Below are 19,441 nucleotides of genomic sequence, written 5' to 3' on the forward strand. Positions count from 1 at the left end.
GCTCGGTCCCTACTGCCTTCTCCCTATCACAACACGCTCTACATTCAGTCCCTACTTCTCCCCATCGCAGCACGCTCTACGCTCAGTCCATACTGTCTTCCACTATCAAAGCACGCTCTACACTCAGTCCATACTATCTTCTCCCTATCAGAGCATGCTCTACGCTCAGTCCCTACTACCTTTACCTTATCACAGCACCCTCTACGTTCAGTCCCTTCTTCTCCCTATCACAGCACATTCTATGATCAGTCCAAACTGTCTTCCCCCATCACAGCACGCTCTACGCTCAGTTCCTACTGTCCTCTCCCTATCACAGCACGCTCTACGCTCAGTCCCTACTGTCCTCTCCCTATTGTAGCACGCTCTAAGCTCAGTCCCTACTGTCTTCCCACTATCACAGCACGCTCTACGCTCAGTCCCTACTGTCTACTCCCTATCACAGCGCGCTCTACGTTCAGTCCCTACTTCTCCCCATCACAGCACGCTCTACGCTCGGTTCATACTGTCTTCTCACTATCACAGCGCGCTCTACGTTCAGTCCCTACTTCTTCCCATCACTGCACGCTCTACGCTCGGTCCATTCTGTCTTCACACTATCAAAGCACGCTCTACGCTCAGTCCATACTGTCTTCCCCCTATCAAAGCAGGCTCTACGCTCAGTCCATACTATCTTCTCCCTATCACAGCACGCTCTCCGCTCAGTCCCTACTGTCTTCTCCCTATCACAGCACGCTCTACGCTCAGTCTCTACTGTCTTCTCCCTATCACAGCACGCTCTACGCTCAGTCCCTACTGTCTTCTCCCTATCACAGCACGCTCTACGCTCAGTCCCTACTGTCTTCTCCCTATCACAGCACGCTCTACGCTCAGTCTCTGTCTTCTCCCTATCACAGCATGCTCTATGCTCAGTCCCTACTGTCTTCTCCCTATCACAGCACACTCTACGCTCAGTCCCTACTTCTCCCCTTCACAGCACGCTCTACGCTCAGTCCCTACCGTCTTCTCCCTATCACAGTACGCTCTACGTTCAGTCCATACTGTCCTCTCCCTATCACAGCACGCTCTACGCTCAGTCCCTACTGTCCTCTACCTATCGCAGCACGCTCTACTCTCAGTCCCTACTACAACGTGCTCTACATTCAGTCCCTACTTCTCCCATCACAGCGCGCTCTACGTTCAGTCTCTACCTCTCCCCATCACAGCACGCTCTACGCTCAGTCCCTACTTCTCCCTATCACAGCACAGTCTACGTTCAGTCCCTACTTCTCCCTATCACAGCACACTCTATGATCAGTCCAAACTGTCTTCCCCCATCACAGCACGCTCTACGCTCAGTCCCTACTGTCTTCCCACTATCAAAGCACGCTCTATGATCAGTCCATACTATCTTCTCCCTATCACAGCACGCTCTACGCTCAGTCCCTACTGTCTACTCCCTATCACAGCACGTTCTACGCTCAGCCCCTACTTCTCCCTATCACAGTGCGCTCTAGGTTCAGTCCCTACTTCTCCCCATCACAGAACGCTCTACGCTCGGTCCATACTGTCTTCCCACTATCAAAGCACGTTCTACACTCAGCCCCTACTTCTCCCTATCACAGTGCGCTCTAGGTTCAGTCCCTGTCTTCTCCCTATCACTGCACGCTCTACGCTCAGTCCATATTGTCTTCTCCCTATCACTGCACGCTCTACGCTCAGTCCATACTGTCTTCTCCCTATCACTGCACGCTCTACGCTCAGTCCATACTGTCTTCTCCCTATCACTGCACGCTCTACGCTCAGCCCATACTGTCTTCTCCCTATCACTGCACGCTCTACGCTCAGTCCCTACTGTCTTCTCCCTATCACTGCAAGCTCTACGCTCAGTCCATACTGTCTTCTCCCTATCACTGCAAGCTCTACGCTCAGTCCATACTGTCTTCTCCCTATCACTGCACGCTCTACGCTCAGTCCATACTGTCTTCTCCCTATCACTGCACGCTCTACGCTCAGCCCATACTGTCTTCTCCCTATCACTGCACGCTCTACGCTCAGTCCCTACTGTCTTCTCCCTATCACTGCACGCTCTACGCTCAGTCCCTACTGTCTTCTCCCTATCACAGCACGCTCTACGGTCAGTCCATACTGTCTTCTCCCTATCACAGCACGCTCTACGCTCAGTTCACTGTCTTCTCCCTATCACAGCACGCTCTATGCTCAGTCCATACTGTCTTCTCCCTATCACAGCACGCTCTACGCTCAGTTCACTGTCTTCTCCCTATCACAGCACGCTCTACGCTCAGTCCATACTGTCTTCTCCCTATCACTGTACGCTCTACGCTCAGTCCCTACTGTCTTCTCCCTATCACTGCACGCTCTACGCTCAGTCCCTACTGTCTTCTCCCTATCACAGCACGCTCTACGCTCAGTCCATACTGTCTTCTCCCTATCACAGCACGCTCTACGCTCAGTCCATACTGTCTTCTCCCTATCACAGCACGCTCTACGCTCAGTCCATACTGTCTTCTCCCTATCACAGCACGCTCTACGCTCAGTCCATACTTCTCCCTATCACAGCACAGTCTACGTTCAGTCCCTACTTCTCCCTATTACAGCACACTCTATGATCAGTCCAAACTGTCTTCCCCCATCACAGCACGCTCTACGTTCAGTCCCTACTTCTTCCCATCACTGCACGCTCTATGCTCGGTCCATTCTGTCTTCCCACTATCAAAGCACGCTCTACGCTCAGTCCCTACTGTCTTCCCACTATCAAAGCACGCTCTATGATCAGTCCATACTATCTTCTCCCTATCACAGCACGCTCTACGCTCAGTCCCTACTGTCTACTCCCTATCACAGCACGTTCTACGCTCAGCCCCTACTTCTCCCTATCACAGTGCGCTCTAGGTTCAGTCCCTACTTCTCCCCATCACAGAACACTCTACGCTCGGTCCATACTGTCTTCCCCCTATCAAAGCACGTTCTACGCTCAGCCCCTCCTTCTCCCTATCACAGTGCGCTCTAGGTTCAGTCCCTGTCTTCTCCCTATCACTGCACGCTCTACGCTCAGTCCATATTGTCTTCTCCCTATCACTGCACGCTCTACGCTCAGTCCATACTGTCTTCTCCCTATCACTGCACGCTCTACGCTCAGTCCATACTGTCTTCTCCCTATCACTGCACGCTCTACGCTCAGTCCATACTGTCTTCTCCCTATCACTGCACGCTCTACGCTCAGCCCATACTGTCTTCTCCCTATCACTGCACGCTCTACGCTCAGTCCATACTGTCTTCCCCCATCACAGCACGCTCTACGCTCAGTCCCTACTGTCCTCTCCCTATCACAGCACGCTCTACGCTCAGTCCATACTGTCTTCTCCCTATCACTGCACGCTCTACGCTCAGCCCATACTGTCTTCTCCCTATCACAGCACGCTCTATGCTCAGTCCATACTGTCTTCTCCCTATCACAGCACGCTCTACGCTCAGTTCACTGTCTTCTCCCTGTCACAGCACGCTCTACGCTCAGTCCCTACTGTCTTCTCCCTATCACTGCACGCTCTACGCTCAGTCCCTACTGTCTTCTCCCTATCACAGCACGCTCTACGCTCAGTCCCTACTGTCTTCTCCCTATCACAGCACGCTCTACGGTCAGTCCATACTGTCTTCTCCCTATCACAGCACGCTCTACGCTCAGTCCATACTGTCTTCTCCCTATCACAGCACGCTCTACGCTCAGTCCATACTGTCTTCTCCCTATCACAGCACGCTCTACGCTCAGTCCATACTGTCTTCTCCCTATCACAGCACGCTCTACGCTCAGTCCATACTGTCTTCTCCCTATCACAGCACGCTCTACGCTCAGTCCATACTGTCTTCTCCCTATCACAGCACGCTCTACGCTCAGGCCATACTGTCTTCTCCCTATCACTGCACGCTCTACGCTCAGGCCATACTGTCTTCTCCCTATCACAGCACGCTCTACGCTCAGTCCATACTGTCTTCTCCCTATCACAGCACGCTCTACGCTCAGTCCATACCATCTTCCACCTATCACAGCATGCTCTACGCTCAGTCCCTACTGTCTTCCCACTATCAAAGCACACTCTACACGCATTCCATACTATCTTCTCCCTATCACAGCACGCTCTACGCTGTCCCTACTGTCTTCTCCCTATCACAGCACGCTCTACGCTAAGTCTGTCTTCTCCCTATCACAGCACGCTCTACTCTCAGTCCCTACTACAATGCGCTCTACATTCAGACCCTACTTCTCCCATCATAGCGCGCTCTACGTTCAGTCTCTACCTCTCCCCATCACAGCACGCTCTACTCTCAGTCCCCACTTCTCCCCTTCACAGCACGTTCTACGCTCAGTCCCTACCGTCTTCTCCCTATCACAGCACGCTCTACGTTCAGTCCATACTGTGCTCTCCCTATCACAGCACGCTCTACGCTCAGTCCCTACTGTCGTCTCCCTATCGCAGCACGCTTTACGCTCAGTCCATACTTCTCCCTATCACAGCACGCTCTACGCTCGGTCCATACCGTCTTCTCCCTATCACAGCACGCTCTACGCTCAGTCCCTACTGCCTTCCCCCTATCACAGCACGCTCTAAGCTCAGTCCCTACTACAACGCGCTCTACATTCAGTCCCTACTTCTCCCATCACAGCGCGCTCTACGTTCAGTCTCTACCTCTCCCCATCACAGCACGCTCTACGTTCAGTCCATACTGTCTTCTCCCTATCACAGCACGTTCTACGCTCAGTCCATACGGTCTTCTCCCTATCACAGCACGTTCTACGCTCAGTCCATACTGTCTTCTCCCTATCACAGCACGTTCTACGCTCAGTCCATACTGTCTTCTCCCTATCACTGCACGCTCTACGCTCAGTCCCTACTTCCCCCTATCACAGCACGCTCTACGCTCAGTCCATACTGTCTTCTCCCTATCACTGCACGCTCTACGCTCAGTCCCTACTTCCCCCTATCACAGCACGCTCTACGCTCAGTCCATACTGTCTTCTCCCTATCACAGCACGCTCTACGCTCAGTCCCTTACTTCCCCCTATCACAGCACGCTCTACGCTCAGTCCCTACTTCCCCCTATCACAGCACGCTCTACGCTCAGTCCCTACTTCCCCCTATCACAGCACGCTCTACGCTCAGTCCATACTGTCTTCTCCCTATCACTGCACGCTCTACGCTCAGTCCCTACTTCCACCTATCACAGCACGCTCTACGCTCAGTCCATACTGTCTTCTCCCTATCACTGCACGCTCTACGCTCAGTCCCTACTTCCCCCTATCACAGCACGCTCTACGCTCAGTCCATACTGTCTTCTCCCTATCACTGCACGCTCTACGCTCAGTCCCTACTTCCCCCTATCACAGCACGCTCTACGCTCAGTCCATACTGTCTTCTCCCTATCACAGCACGCTCTACGCTCAGTCCCTTACTTCCCCCTATCACAGCACGCTCTATATTGAGTCCCTATTGCTTTCTCCATATAACATTCTATTTGATCACTGGTGTTGAGCGAATTTTCCACATCTACCTGGACAGGAAAAACACAAACACACACAACTGTATTTAGCAAATACCTCACTTCCAGCTAAAAAAAAAAAAGAGAGAAATCAAGCACCAAAACAGTGTGCACATCTGTATTCTTCCCCAACCACAGTCACTGCCCATGTGTGAACTTGGCCTTAAACGTCATAGCAGAAAAACATCTGCTCAGTCTAGTGGAGTCATAAAGGCTTCTCAAGCCATTCAATGTCCGAGACTGTCCGCGGGGCCATCTACGTGGAATATAGGGAATGCTACACATCGGCATACAGAAAAAAACGGGTCCAAAGTTGGAGCATTTACCGGTGAGTATTACATAAATCCATTCCCTGCACCTGCTGGAAGGCAGACAGCTGCAGACACCACGGCATTTAATGTCTGGCAGCTTTCCCGACATTGCAAAACATAAAAAGGTGGGATCTGAAGCCATTTCCTTCCTCCTCCAAGTTAGAAGTCACCATGGCCAAGAGCAGACATCTACACACATACCCATGCAAGGCTAGAGTGCCCGCTCTGCCATGCTGCAGCATGCCACCTATTATCTCCTCAAGGGTCTCTGTCCTCCTCACTTTAATGTCCAAAAATTGCTTTGGTTTCCCATCAAAATGCATTGTCCTACCTGGTCCAGGCCTACAAGAAGCTTCACACACGTTCCAGACACACTGTGGGTGCAGCCAGACTTGGGGCATGCTCAGTGCACACAGATTCTCAGCCATTGCACGGCGATCAACAGTAACAAAAAAAAAAAGAAAGAAAGAAAAAGGAGGAAGTGTCAATGCAATGAATATCAGCTAATCCACCAGCTGTATCGTCAACCTACAGACCGGTGGCCTGGCAATCACACCGCCACGTGCTGCTCCCTGGAAGCTTCAGCAATGATTTCCAGGCCCTTCTTACTAAATCCAAGAGTTTCTTGCAGCCGGGAGCCACATTCCAGCAGCCTGCACTACAATCCCACACAATGCCCAGCCGCCCGCCCCGTGCACACACATCCATTGTGTCAGACCTTCTAAACAAAGGCCAACATTTGCAAAAAAAAAGGCTCTAGGATCTTCAATTTGCACAATAAACATGAGTAGTTTGCCACCTGTGGCGTAACCCTCAGTATGCCCTGACCACTTCTAGAATGCTGAGAGTTGTAGTTCCATACCAGGCTATGCCATCCGCAGTCGCCAGGCTCCTAAGTTGTAAACTATATTTTCTTAATGTTACATTTTTGGCAGCCGCAGAAAACGACTGTTTCCTTGACAACAATGGTTAAAATTTTCAGAAATCTTCCAAAGCTTGTGTTTTTTTTTTTTGCCTATTGAATATCTAGGAGGAAACAGGAGTGTTAACAGCGAGGGGCAACGACTTTAGATAGAAGCCTTCTTAGGTGTTGAAAAGCACCCTGAAAAACTTAGAAGGGTTGTCAGTAAGAGTTGGTGCCAATCGATTCAAAGGACCAGGTCAATAATCTGTGGCTGCTCACTGGGAGCCGTGAGGAAGGCGTCTCACCGGACGGCAACTCTTTTGATTAGCTGGACTGGCGCAACGTCATATGTGCGCCACTCCACAACAGTAAGTGGCGGTTCTCATTGCTCCCTTCCATTGGCCACAGATTACTGGTCGTGCTTATTGATTCGTATCAACTCTTTGGTTGTCCGCCATCGTTCACTTTCACATCAGAAGGGTAGCAGCACTAATGACACATGCCACCAGGATGCATGCGTGATCGATAAGTATCAGTCATCTATTCTACTCTAATGGACGTGCGCAGTGCCAGACATCGCTTTCAGCAGTTTTCCATAGGTATCAAGGGAAAGTTGCCCCTTCTCAATCCTACAAAGGCGGGATGAAAGCTTATATCTTTCTGCCATGTCAATACTAAAAATTTTTTATTTTTTTTTTTAGAGCTGTACATTTTTATTGAAGGATTTTCATATTTTATAAAATACAAATAAAAAAAATAAATAAAATAAAAAGGTGGATACATAAACAGATAACAAGACTTCAATGACAACAAGTTAAACCAAATACATAATAGATATGCATTAGGTTATGCTCAAGATATTATTCAGAGATTATAATTTTTTAACAGTCTGAGAAGAGGGAAAGACAGAAGATAAATATAGGTATTGGGAGGAAGAAATGAGGAGATGAATATCCAGAAAGTATCCCAACTAAGGCTGTGTGCCCACTATGCGTTTTTTAAGTGTTTCCGCAGCGGCAATTCTGCAGCAGAAATGCGTAAAAAATGCATGGTAGAAGGCCTGCCATGTTCCCCAATGATAATCCGCATGTGCTGTGCACATGCTGCGGAAATTTACGTTGTGGATTATTATTGCGGAAAAATCTGCAGCACTACCAATTATTTTGCAGAAGCGCTGCGTTTTCGCCGCCATTGACTTGCATTGGAACACATAATATCTGCAGCACATGCGGATATCATGCGGTTCAATGTGTGGATGGTACCCGGGTGTGGAGGACAGGAGACTCTCCTCCGGACCCGGGTACCATAGAACCTGTAAAAAAAGAATAAAATAAAAAATATTCATTATACTTACCTTCTGATGGCCCGCGGTGTCCTTATCCGATCCGTCCTGGCTTGCCGGCAGCTCGCGATGGTCTAAAAGGACTTGCCATGATATCATTTAGTCATATAGACCGCTGATGTCGGCGGTCGCGTGACCCGTCACATGACTAAATGACGTCACGGCAGATCCTTTTACACCATCGCGAGCTGCCGGCAAGCCAGGACGCATCGGATAAGGACACCGGGGGGCATCAGAAGGCAAGTATAATATTTATTTTTTACCATTCTTTTATGGTCACACTATATAAATCCATGCTGGTTGCATGGATTTATATAGTGTGACCAAGTTGTCAAGCGCTTTCCAAGTGATGCTAAAATCGCTTGGAAAGCGCTTGTCAAAGCGATTGTCAACCCGCATGCGGAAATGCATATGAAGAACGCTTCACATCCGCATGTCCCTGGCAGGAAAACGCATGTACAATCCGCATGTACAATCCGCATGCGTTTTTTCGGCCAGAGAGATGCAGAAACGTTCAGGAAAAAATCCGGAGCATTTCTGCATCGAGGGCACATAGCCTAATGCTTCATTTTAATATTGACCCCTATTGTATATACCCCTATTGTGTATACATAATTAGGAAAAAAACGTGGCACCATATTGAAATACACTCCTAGTTTGCAAGTCTTGTGATACAAGTATATAACCAGAATCAAAAACTCACCACATACATAACACTTCTAAAAGTGGATTGGTACTTGGATCACAAATAATTAGTCCTTCAACCCACAGCCCAAGAATATACGTAACCACAGAACAGAAGATTTTATACCATCTGCTTTTTGCCAACCAGATTTGTTAAAAAAATGTAATCTTTCAAATCGGATTTTCTCAGATATCGTTGGACGTTGTTAAAGAGTCACTCCTGCAAAGCTCAAAAACTTCCCCCCTCAACATAGTGGAGATCGATCAGGATAAGCGGTCTTAACCTAAAGTTCTGGTGAAGGCAAAGTTTCTCCTTCAGGAGAGTGCAGAGATGGCGTAAGGAGACTTACAGGTCATGGCCAATAATGAGCTGAGAAAATGTTTTGTTGGCGTATGGAGACTTGTAGGCCATGCATTGTCCTCTGGGAAAATGTATGCAAATATACTCTTGAAAAAGAAGAGGGTCTCTAATTCCACCTATTGGAGGTAGCAATCCTAGAAGTTAATATTGACCCTTGAGAAAAAAATCAATAAAAAACACAAACTTGTGTGTGGACTCCAGCAAAACAAACTTCAACGCTTACCCTACGAGGAAACATGACAATAATGAGCCTTGCCTATTGACAAGATAAAGCCAAGCCAGAATTTTCTCCAAACGGACAGAAAAAATTCTATTTGCAGACAGCTGCTTTTTGGGGGTTTTGCCTCTAAATAGTGCAAAGTAAAGGCTGGTTGGCTGGGTGAGAGGACTTTTATAGAAGTCTGTGGGGGTATATTAAAAAAAAAAAAAAAAAAAAAAACAACATAAAAGAGCTGTCTACAGAGCTGGAGGTCTTTTCCTTTTATAGAAGATTCTGGATTGGCTCTATATTCTAAGTTGCATGGCAAGACTTTTTAAAGGGTTAATAATGACTTCTAGGATTGCTATGTTCAATAAAATGTCACTAGAGACCCAACCTTTTTGAAGAGTCTATCTTAGGTCACCTTTACACATCCGTGTTTCCGATACGAGTGACGTCTTCACACGTACCGGAGACACGTGAAAACCCATTATAATCTAAGGGGCTGCGCACATGTTCGTGTTTTCACATGGATCGCGTGTCCGTGTGAACCACACGTAGGCTTGTCAGGTTTTTTTCCGGCATCGCAGACCACAATAACTACTGCACACAGATGACACGAGTGTGACATCCGTGTGCCGTCCATGTGACATGTCCTGGAATAGAATGCAGAATAGAAATTACAGATTTGTAGGTGTTAAAGATGTACATAGATAGATAAAGGAGACAGCTGCGGGCTGATATTATCAGGCCCTACCCAGCTTAAAGCTACCAGCCGGCAGCCGCCCCAGAAGTGGAGCATCACATTAGATGCGCCAATTCTGGCGCTTTGTTTTCGCTCTTCCCGATTGCCCTGGTGCGGTAGCAATTGGGGTAATGGTAGTTAAGGTTGATGTAAGCTGTGAATTGTCCAAAATCACAGCTGACATCAAGCCCTGGTGTTAGTAATGGAGAGGCATCTATCAGACACCCCCATTACTAACCCAGCAATTTATTTATTAGGTTAATACATGTACAGTAAGCTACACACGCAAGACACCAATATATATCTCACGGATATCTCTCTAACACCTAAAAACCTGTCATTTCTATTCTGTATTCTATTCTGGTACATGTCACACGGACAGTACACACATGGTACACTCGTACACGCGGACAGTACACACATGGTACACTTGTACACGCGGACAGTACACACGGACAGCACACACGTACGGCACACACATGGTACACTCGTACATGCAGACAGTACACACATGGTACACTCGTACACGCAGACAGTACACACGTACGGCACACACATGGTACACTCGTACACGCGGACAGTACACACGTACGGCACACACATGGTACACTCGTACACGTGGACAGTACACACATGGTACACTCGTACACGCAGACAGTACACGTACGGCACACACATGGTACACTCGTACACGTGGACAGTACACACGTACGGCACACACATGGTACACTCGTACACGCGGACAGTACACACATGGTACACTCGTACACGCGGACAGTACACACGTACGGCACACACATGGTACACTCATACACGTGGACAGTACACACGTACGGTACACACATGGTACACGCGGACAGTACACACGGACAGCACACACATGGTACACTCATACACGCGGACAGTACACACGTACGGCACACACATGGTACACTCGTACACGCGGACAGTACACACGTACGGCACACACATGGTACACGCAGACAGTACACAAGTACGGCACACACATGGTACACTCGTACACGCGGACAGTACACACAGACAGCACACACGTACGGCACACACATGGTACACTCGTACATGCAGACAGTACACACGTACGGCACACACATGGTACACTCGTACACGCAGACAGTACACACATGGTACACTCGTACACGCGGACAGTACACACGTACGGCACACACATGGTACACTCGTACACGCAGACAGTACACACATGGTACACTCGTACACGCAGACAGTACACGTACGGCACACACATGGTACACTCGTACACGCGGACAGTACACACGTACGGCACACAGATGGTACACTCGTACACGTGGACAGTACACACGTACGGTACACACATGGTACACTCGTACACGCGGACAGTACACACGTACGGCACACACATGGTACACTCGTACACGCAGACAGTACACACATGGTACACTCGTACACGCGGACAGTACACACGTACGGCACACACATGGTACACTCGTACACGCAGACAGTACACACATGGTACACTCGTACACGCAGACAGTACACGTACGGCACACAGATGGTACACTCGTACACGTGGACAGTACACACGTACGGTACACACATGGTACACGCGGACAGTACACACATGGTACACTCGTACACGCGGACAGTACACACGTACGGCACACACATGGTACACGCGGACAGTACACGTACAGCACACACATGGTACACTAGTACACGCAGACAGTACACGTACGGCACACACATGGTACACTCTTACACGCAGACAGTACACACGTACGGCACACACATGGTACACTCGTACACGCGGACAGTACACGTACAGCACACACATGGTACACTCGTACACATGGTACACTCGTACACGCGGACAGTACACACATGGTACACTCGTACACGCGGACAGTACACACATGGTACACTCGTACAGTACACACATGGTACACTCGTACACGCAGACAGTACACACGTACGGCACACACATGGTACACTCGTACACGCGGACAGTACACTCGTACACGCAGACAGTACACACGTACACGCGGACAGTACACACATGGTACACTCGTACACGCGGACAGTACACGTACAGCACACACATGGTACACTCGTACACATGGTACACTCGTACACGCGGACAGTACACACATGGTACACTCGTACACGCGGACAGTACACACATGGTACACTCGTACACGCGGACGGTACACTCGTACAGTACACACATGGTACACTCGTACACGCAGACAGTACACACGTACGGCACACACATGGTACACTCGTACACGCGGACAGTACACTCGTACACGCAGACAGTACACACGTACACGCGGACAGTACACACATGGTACACTCGTACACGCAGACAGTACACACGTACAGCACACACACATGGTACACTCGTACACGCGGACAGTACACATGGTACACTCGTACACGCGGACAGTACACACATACGGCACACACATGGTACACTCGTACACGCGGACAGTACACACATGGTACACTCGTACACGCGGACAGTACACGTACGGCATACACATGGTACACTCGTACACGCGGACAGTACACACATGGTACACTCGTACACGCGGACAGTACACGTACGGCATACACATGGTACACTCGTACACGTGGACAGTACACACGAACGGCACACACATGGTACGCTCGTACACGCGGACAGTACACACGAATGACACACAGATGGTACACATTAATCGCACACTCGTACACCAAAAGAAAGCCACACAGATAGTAAAAACGGACTGTCTCAAGTGTATGTTTTTTAAGTGGACATGTGAAGGGGGCCTTGAAGATTCATTGCCCAAGAAGACAACCTTCACAGACCAACCATAAAGGACAAGTGGCTATCTACGGTCAAGCTTAAAGATACCTGACATGAGTCCCTCAGATTAAAAACTGTATATGTATATTGTACGTGGATTATAGAACAAAAAAAAATAAATTGTTTGCAAAATTTTCACCTGGTACTTATGTTACTAGAATTTCCATGGGAGAATGATTTTGAAACCGTTTACCGGTAATTGTCTGTGGGGTCAATGTCAAGATTTACAAACTCACAGGGAAAAAAAGCAGCGCTACCTATAGTAAGTAACCTATGGTTATCTCTGTCAAAAGTGATTTCTCTCTTTTTTTTATTATTATTACTGGTGATTTTTATGTAATGCAAGCCCAGGAGTCTTTTTCAAGAACGTTTTAAAAAGTTTGCAAAAAACATTCAGAACGTTTTAGCCCTCTTGTCTAGTCCCTAAACCCAATACTTTTTCTGACCTGACAACCACCTAATAATTGTAAGACCTTTGAGCTATTTTATCTTCTCCAGGACAAAACACAACGACTCCACGTCACAAGCAGTAGAAGAAAACCTCTGAGACTTCCAGGACAAGCCTGGCAAAGGATGCCACGCCAAGAGGAGTTAAAATGAAACAGGTTCATCCAAAGAATTGAGGATTGTAAAATGCAAGAACACAGATGCCTCCAGAACAAGTGGAGAATTAGACGCAAACAGCGGGGCTCAATGTCATCAACTCACCCCAGACCACAAGGCACAAAGTCCTCCCTGTTTGGGTCAAGATCTTCTATAAGGTGCATCCACTGTTTGCTTCTTTTTTTTTTAATCTCTGTTGCCTTTTTAGCAATGCAAATTAAAGAATGACTCTGGGGATGGGTGGAGGCAACTGCAAACTTTCCACTGTCCAACTGCTTCATAAGAAGAAAAACACTGGAGGGAGGAAAAAGGGAAGGAAGGTGCTTTGCTTGATGCTAAGAGAGTAAGCAAAAGGGCGAGGTGACCTACCTCCAGTACAGGTCACTGTGCCATCAGATTGTCCTCCAGCAGCTGCTGAGGCCTACCCTGGTGTCTCCATGAGCATACAGCACTAGGAGTAGCTGAGGAGCATGCTCAGTGAGAGCTCCTTCCCTCCAGCAGGAAATCAGCTCATGGCTGGTCGGCTGCAATGTGGAGAAGTCCCTGTGCTCAGCGAGGGCCACACTGCTTGTCTCAGAGCAAGTGCATGTACTGTACTGTGCATAGAAGTGCAATTATAGCAGAACATGTGCAGCTGGACGCCAGACGGTGACTTACTACTGCAACACGAAGGAGAGTAGCATGGTGTCTATTAGTCTATACTTGGAACTAGAGCTGGAACTATGCTCCCCATATTGGTTGTCATGATCTCCAACCTACGGCTGTACAACGGTTGCAAAACAACTCCCAACAAGCTCTGGCATGCTGGGAGTTGCCGTTTTGCAACCCTTGGAGAGCTTAAAGGGCCACCATCAAAACTGTATTAACTCGGGCAACAAGCAACTAAACTAGCCTCTACGAGCAATGAGCATTGCAAGAATCGGTCATTATGTCAAAATTGTTCATGAAAAACTAAGATTTCCAATAATGCTATACCTATGCCATGCAGCAAATACAATGTCTGGTAATAATAACACAACACGTCCTTCTCCATTATATCCTAAATTAGGACAAAAAAAGTCATGTACAAACTCAATTGCAACACAAAATACAAAAGGAAGTAAAACAAATTACAAAAAAAAATCTCAAAAAGTTACTATTTTCCATGAATACAACCAAAGCCCTCAAATATATATATATATATATATATATTCATATTTCATATTTTGATTTTTCATATATATATAAAAATTAAAATAAATTGAAAAAGTAAAACAAAAAAAAAAAAACTAACACACACACACACACATAAATCCTAAAAATTATATTAAAATATAAATCAATTCTAAATATACAGTCAAAAATAAAATAATTTGGAAAAGAGAAATAAAAAAATTATATCTATATCAAATCCCCAAAATGATATTAAAGTAAATTGAAATTATAAAATAAATCTTTTAAGTAAATGGGAAAGGTAAAATAAAAAAATAATCAAAATAAAAATATAAAAAAGAGAAATAAGTCCCAAAAATGGTATTAACATAAAATTAAAAACCTAAAACAAAAAAAAATACAATAAATCGGAAAAATATAAAAGTATATCTAAATAAAAATCTAAAAGAAAAAAAAAACATTTTAAAAAATAATTTGAAAAAAAAAAAAAAACAAGAGTTATAAAATAAAGTATTGAACTAAGTAATGAAAATAAAAATGATGAAACGTAACTACTTTCTTCTCGTGGTGATTTATTCAGCCAGTCTTCAAGGGTCAACACAAAAATACAAATCCATGGTTTTTTACAAGGTTATAATCCCCTATAGATTTCCAATTGAGACGCTTTGGTCTAAGATGACAGAAAAAAACAAAAGGTGAAGATGGATCCTGTCTAACAAGCTACATACAATATGGAGGCTACTGGGTGCAATCTGGTTTTAATGAAGCCATATAATGTGACAAAAAGTCAGCAAAGGTCTTTCTGCAAGTAGAGCCACAGGTAAATAGGTTAACTGAAGAGTTAAAGACTTCATTCTCTACCCTTAGGAGGCCACCTTTCTAATTTTGCATTTAATATATATTCCAAATGTCGTGTCCATTACCTACAAAGGGTCTGGGGCAATGAGGACGCTTGGATGGTCATCCCGTAGAGCATTACATTGTGCAACACAATGAAAACAAGAGGACAAAACTAGGTCAAGTAACACAAGGTGGGTGCTACCTGTAAACTTTCCAAGTCAAAGAAAAGGAAGAGGGGAAGAGAAGACAAATCTGCATGCAGCAACCCCAAACCCAGCAGGAAGAGCCTTTCACTAAGAGAAGAAACATTAGCCAACACTTGAAATATGTAAATTGTCTCCCAACAGCCTGGAGGAAACAAAGAGAGTCTGACAAGTCAGCAGCTCCAGAAGCAGATCAGTGGAAGATAATATGGAGCAGGAGGGCGAGCTGAGCCCCGATGGGCTGACGTACCTCCACCACAGGCCACTGTGCCATCAGATTGTCCTCCAGCAGCTGCTGAGGCCTACCCTGGAGTCTCCATGAGCCTTCAGCACTAGGAGTAGCTGAGGAGCATGCTCAGTGAGAGCTCCTTCCCTCCAGCAGGAAATCAGCTCATGGCTGGTCGGCTGTACTGTGTCAATAAAGAAAGATTCCCCCTAGCAGAGCAAGGGCCTCCACCAAAGTCCAAGTCAAGGCACTGTGCTCCTTAATGGAGGCTAGGCTAATTCCTCACACTAATCATCCCAGAAACGGCAACCTATCATCAGCAGAAGGTCACATAGTGTCAACTTTAATGATAGATTGCAACTCAGTGCATGCAAAATAGTGGCCAATCTGCACATTTCAGGCTCCGGCTCTTGTAGATCTGCAGCTGTAGCATTAGATGGCTAGCTCTGATGTTTAGCGTTTGGGTCAGAGGCCATCTACATCCGAAATCCTACGTCCTATAAGGTTATAGTCTTCATATATGGCCCCTCTGCTTCCAAAAATTCCTAGATACAGCCCAGTCCAAATGATTCCCCCTCTTTATGTTACAGCCTATGGATGACCAGTTACCATTTTATGCAAAGACCACCAGAAATCAGCGAGTCATGACCCGACACTCAACAATTCCTGACAACCCCTCCACAGATCTCTCGATGGCAAGCTAACCAGGCAGTTTCCACACAGTTTTGATTACACAAAGGATTTTTGGGGGATTTTTTTTTTTATGCAGCACATGGAGTCAACTTTACTGCTACAGTAATAAGCTAAGCAAAAATCCAGATGGAAAAATTGGCAAAGTGCCCATCCTGTGTGAACACACCCCAAGACATTAGAGGGAATTTACTAAGAATGGCATTTCATATATCCGTCTTAACCTAAAGGGCGGTAGAGTACAATGTGCCAAATTCATCAAGAAGAGCACAGCTCTTTATGGGATAGAAAGTTATAGATAGGAGGAAACTTACTGATCGCTTACTATCGTGTAAGGAGGAGAGGTGTGAACACTCGACCTCCGCCCCAGCCATTGTCCATGGGACTGAGCTCCGCCCCAGCCATTGTCCATGGGACTGAGCTCCGCCCCAGCCATTGTCCATGGGACTGAGCTCCGCCCCAGCCATTGTCCATGGGACTGAGCTCCGCCCCAGCCATTGTCCATGGGACTGAGCTCCGCCACAGCCATTGTCCATGGGACTGAGCTCCGCCACAGCCATTGTCCATGGGACTGAGCTCCGCCACAGCCATTGTCCATGGGACTGAGCTCCGCCACAGCTATTGTCCATGGGACTGAGCTCCGCCACAGCTATTGTCCATGGGACTGCTGGAGATCGAGTACTGAGCTCGGCTGTCTCGGCTAGGTCTGGCCGTCCAATAAGTAAGGTTAAGCATGGACACCTCCGCACTGCAGAGACCGATTCTCAGGATCACCAGGGGTCCCAGCAATCAGTGGATTATCTCCTATTTTATGAATGGGATCATAACTTTTGATTCTGGGAATACCTCCATTTTTTAAAAATCAAATGTTTTTTTATTGATTTGTCTAAAGATTTCCACAAAGGTAAAAATAAAAACAACAACAACCAGACAAACATTGGAGAAACACATTTCTCCACCCACCACTGGGAATACCTATTTGGTGCATCTTTTTTGTTAGATAAATAACATAACTTATCGGTGGAAGCCTAAGGAAAGCACAAAACCGAAAAGTCACAAATGTGACTTGTGAAAGACTTACAACATTTTTTTTTTACCAAAAAAATGGCAGCACATCTGATAAATTCCCCCCAATTAGTTTCCAAATCTCTTACGAGAAAAAAAAATCTGTTATTAAAAACTCAACCTCGAACTGTGAGCGGGTGACAACTAAAGCAGGTTATGTAACCTCAGATGGTGGCCGATGGCTTCTTTGGCCGACAGCCGTTCCTCCGGACACCTCCCCCAATACACATGAACGCCTGACTGTATAGGAATGGGGAGATAGGAGAGAGCCGCTGCCAGACACCTCTTATGTGTTTACCTGCAGCCCCAAAAATCTACTAGACTTATAAATACGGAATTTCGGAAATAAATTAAAAAAGCAGTATTTCCACGTAAAATCTTAGCTCCAGTCCCCTTCATAACAGAAACACCAGGGGAAGGCGACAAAGGGGACAGGACTGGGGGAATATACAAAGGTTTACTGCGAAAAATGGGCATCTCACCCTTCACCGAATGACACAAGTTATACATTATAAATGGAGGATTATAATAGAGGCCATGAAATCGCCGTTCACGGTTATCTGCAGAACATCGTGCGAATGATTACGAATCTGGCAATATCCGCCCCGTCCTTACACACGCTTGGGATCATTACAGCACGTGGCCCAAATAATCACCACCATGATTTTAGATGGAGCATGCAGCTTTCCCAGATTAAGGTTGAGTTTTCATCAAATGTCTGATAAATCCCCGTTCAAGTCCATCCGATAAAAAAAATCCGTTATCGAGGACGGGTCGGGCCATCTGCTACTGCAGGGCCAATCCTAAAGGTGGTCACACTTTCTCGCTTGGCTCCCTCTCATGATGGTACCTCACATTTATTAAGTATCCGCTCCCTGCAGGAACTGACCAGTGACTAACCTCATGCATCAATCATGTAAGATGTCAGCGCCCTGCTGTACTCTGGCTGTAGTGGAACTACGACTCTCAGCATGCAGCCGACAGCCGCAGGCATGCTAGGAATTGTAGCTGCTTGAGTGCTGCACATTGCTGACCCCAAGTGTACAGCAGTGGTCACCAAACTGCGGTCACCCACCTACTGTGAGGGCACGTCAGGAGCTGTAGTTTTCCAAAAGTTGGAGAGCCACAGGTTGAAGATGACTGGTCTATAGTAAGAAAGGGCTTTACCCGCCGGAGAAGTGGGATACCCAGATGAGTAATAACTCGTGTATCGACCCCCACATCATCCGATCAGATGAGACAATAGATTTATCGTCAATAAAGGGATGATGGGAGCAGTGGATTTTATGATGCAGCAGCTCAAACTTTGATCAGTAGACATTAGGCAATTGCATAACTAGTATATGACTAATGTTACCCCTTAGATACCTGGTCAGACGCCTCTCACCCAGCCAAACCAGATCTTATACTTTGCACTGATGAGGGGCAACACCCTGAAACAATGTGTCTGCAAATTGACATTCTGGTTTAGCTTTTACCCCAAGTCATGTAGCAAGGGTTGATATTGACTTTTAGGATTGCTGCTTCCAATAGGTGGCGCTAGAGTTCTAGACCCCTTCCTCTCTGAAGAGGCAATTTGCACATAGCAATTGACTAGTTACATAGAAAGTCGCTCCACTCAGGCTGCTGTTCACACTTACATTCAGAGCCTGTCAGCCTTTTCAGGAGTTTTGTTGGCAATTATATTGCAGAGTGTGGCTTTCATTTTGCTACTAAAAATACCAGAATTCTTGCAGACCCCC

At 46.7% G+C, this 19,441-nt stretch overlaps 1 protein-coding gene across 6 annotated transcripts in view; it reads right to left on the reverse strand.

The window, feature by feature from the left end:
• Positions 1–19,441, reverse strand: part of EHMT1 (euchromatic histone lysine methyltransferase 1) — a 102,126-nt gene that overhangs the window by 68,431 nt on the left and 14,254 nt on the right. Inside the window, exon 1 of one of the 6 annotated variants that reach the window (XM_073640301.1) lies at positions 15,969–16,087. The exons of 2 other annotated variants lie outside the window; for them this stretch is intronic. In XM_073640301.1, coding sequence (XP_073496402.1) covers positions 15,969–15,992 — 24 coding nt within the window. In that variant the 5' untranslated portion in view covers positions 15,993–16,087. Of the gene's footprint in view, positions 1–6,171; positions 6,292–13,628; positions 13,707–13,892; positions 14,022–15,968; positions 16,088–19,441 lie in introns of those variants that run through there. 3 more of the 6 variants (XM_073640311.1, XM_073640312.1, XM_073640307.1) reach the window with 3 other exon arrangements.

The sequence above is a fragment of the Phyllobates terribilis genome, unplaced genomic scaffold (genome assembly GCF_046119375.1).
Source record: "Phyllobates terribilis strain yellow unplaced genomic scaffold, ASM4611937v1 Scaffold_7__3_contigs__length_470593459, whole genome shotgun sequence".
NCBI classification, from domain to species: Eukaryota; Metazoa; Chordata; class Amphibia; order Anura; family Dendrobatidae; genus Phyllobates; species Phyllobates terribilis.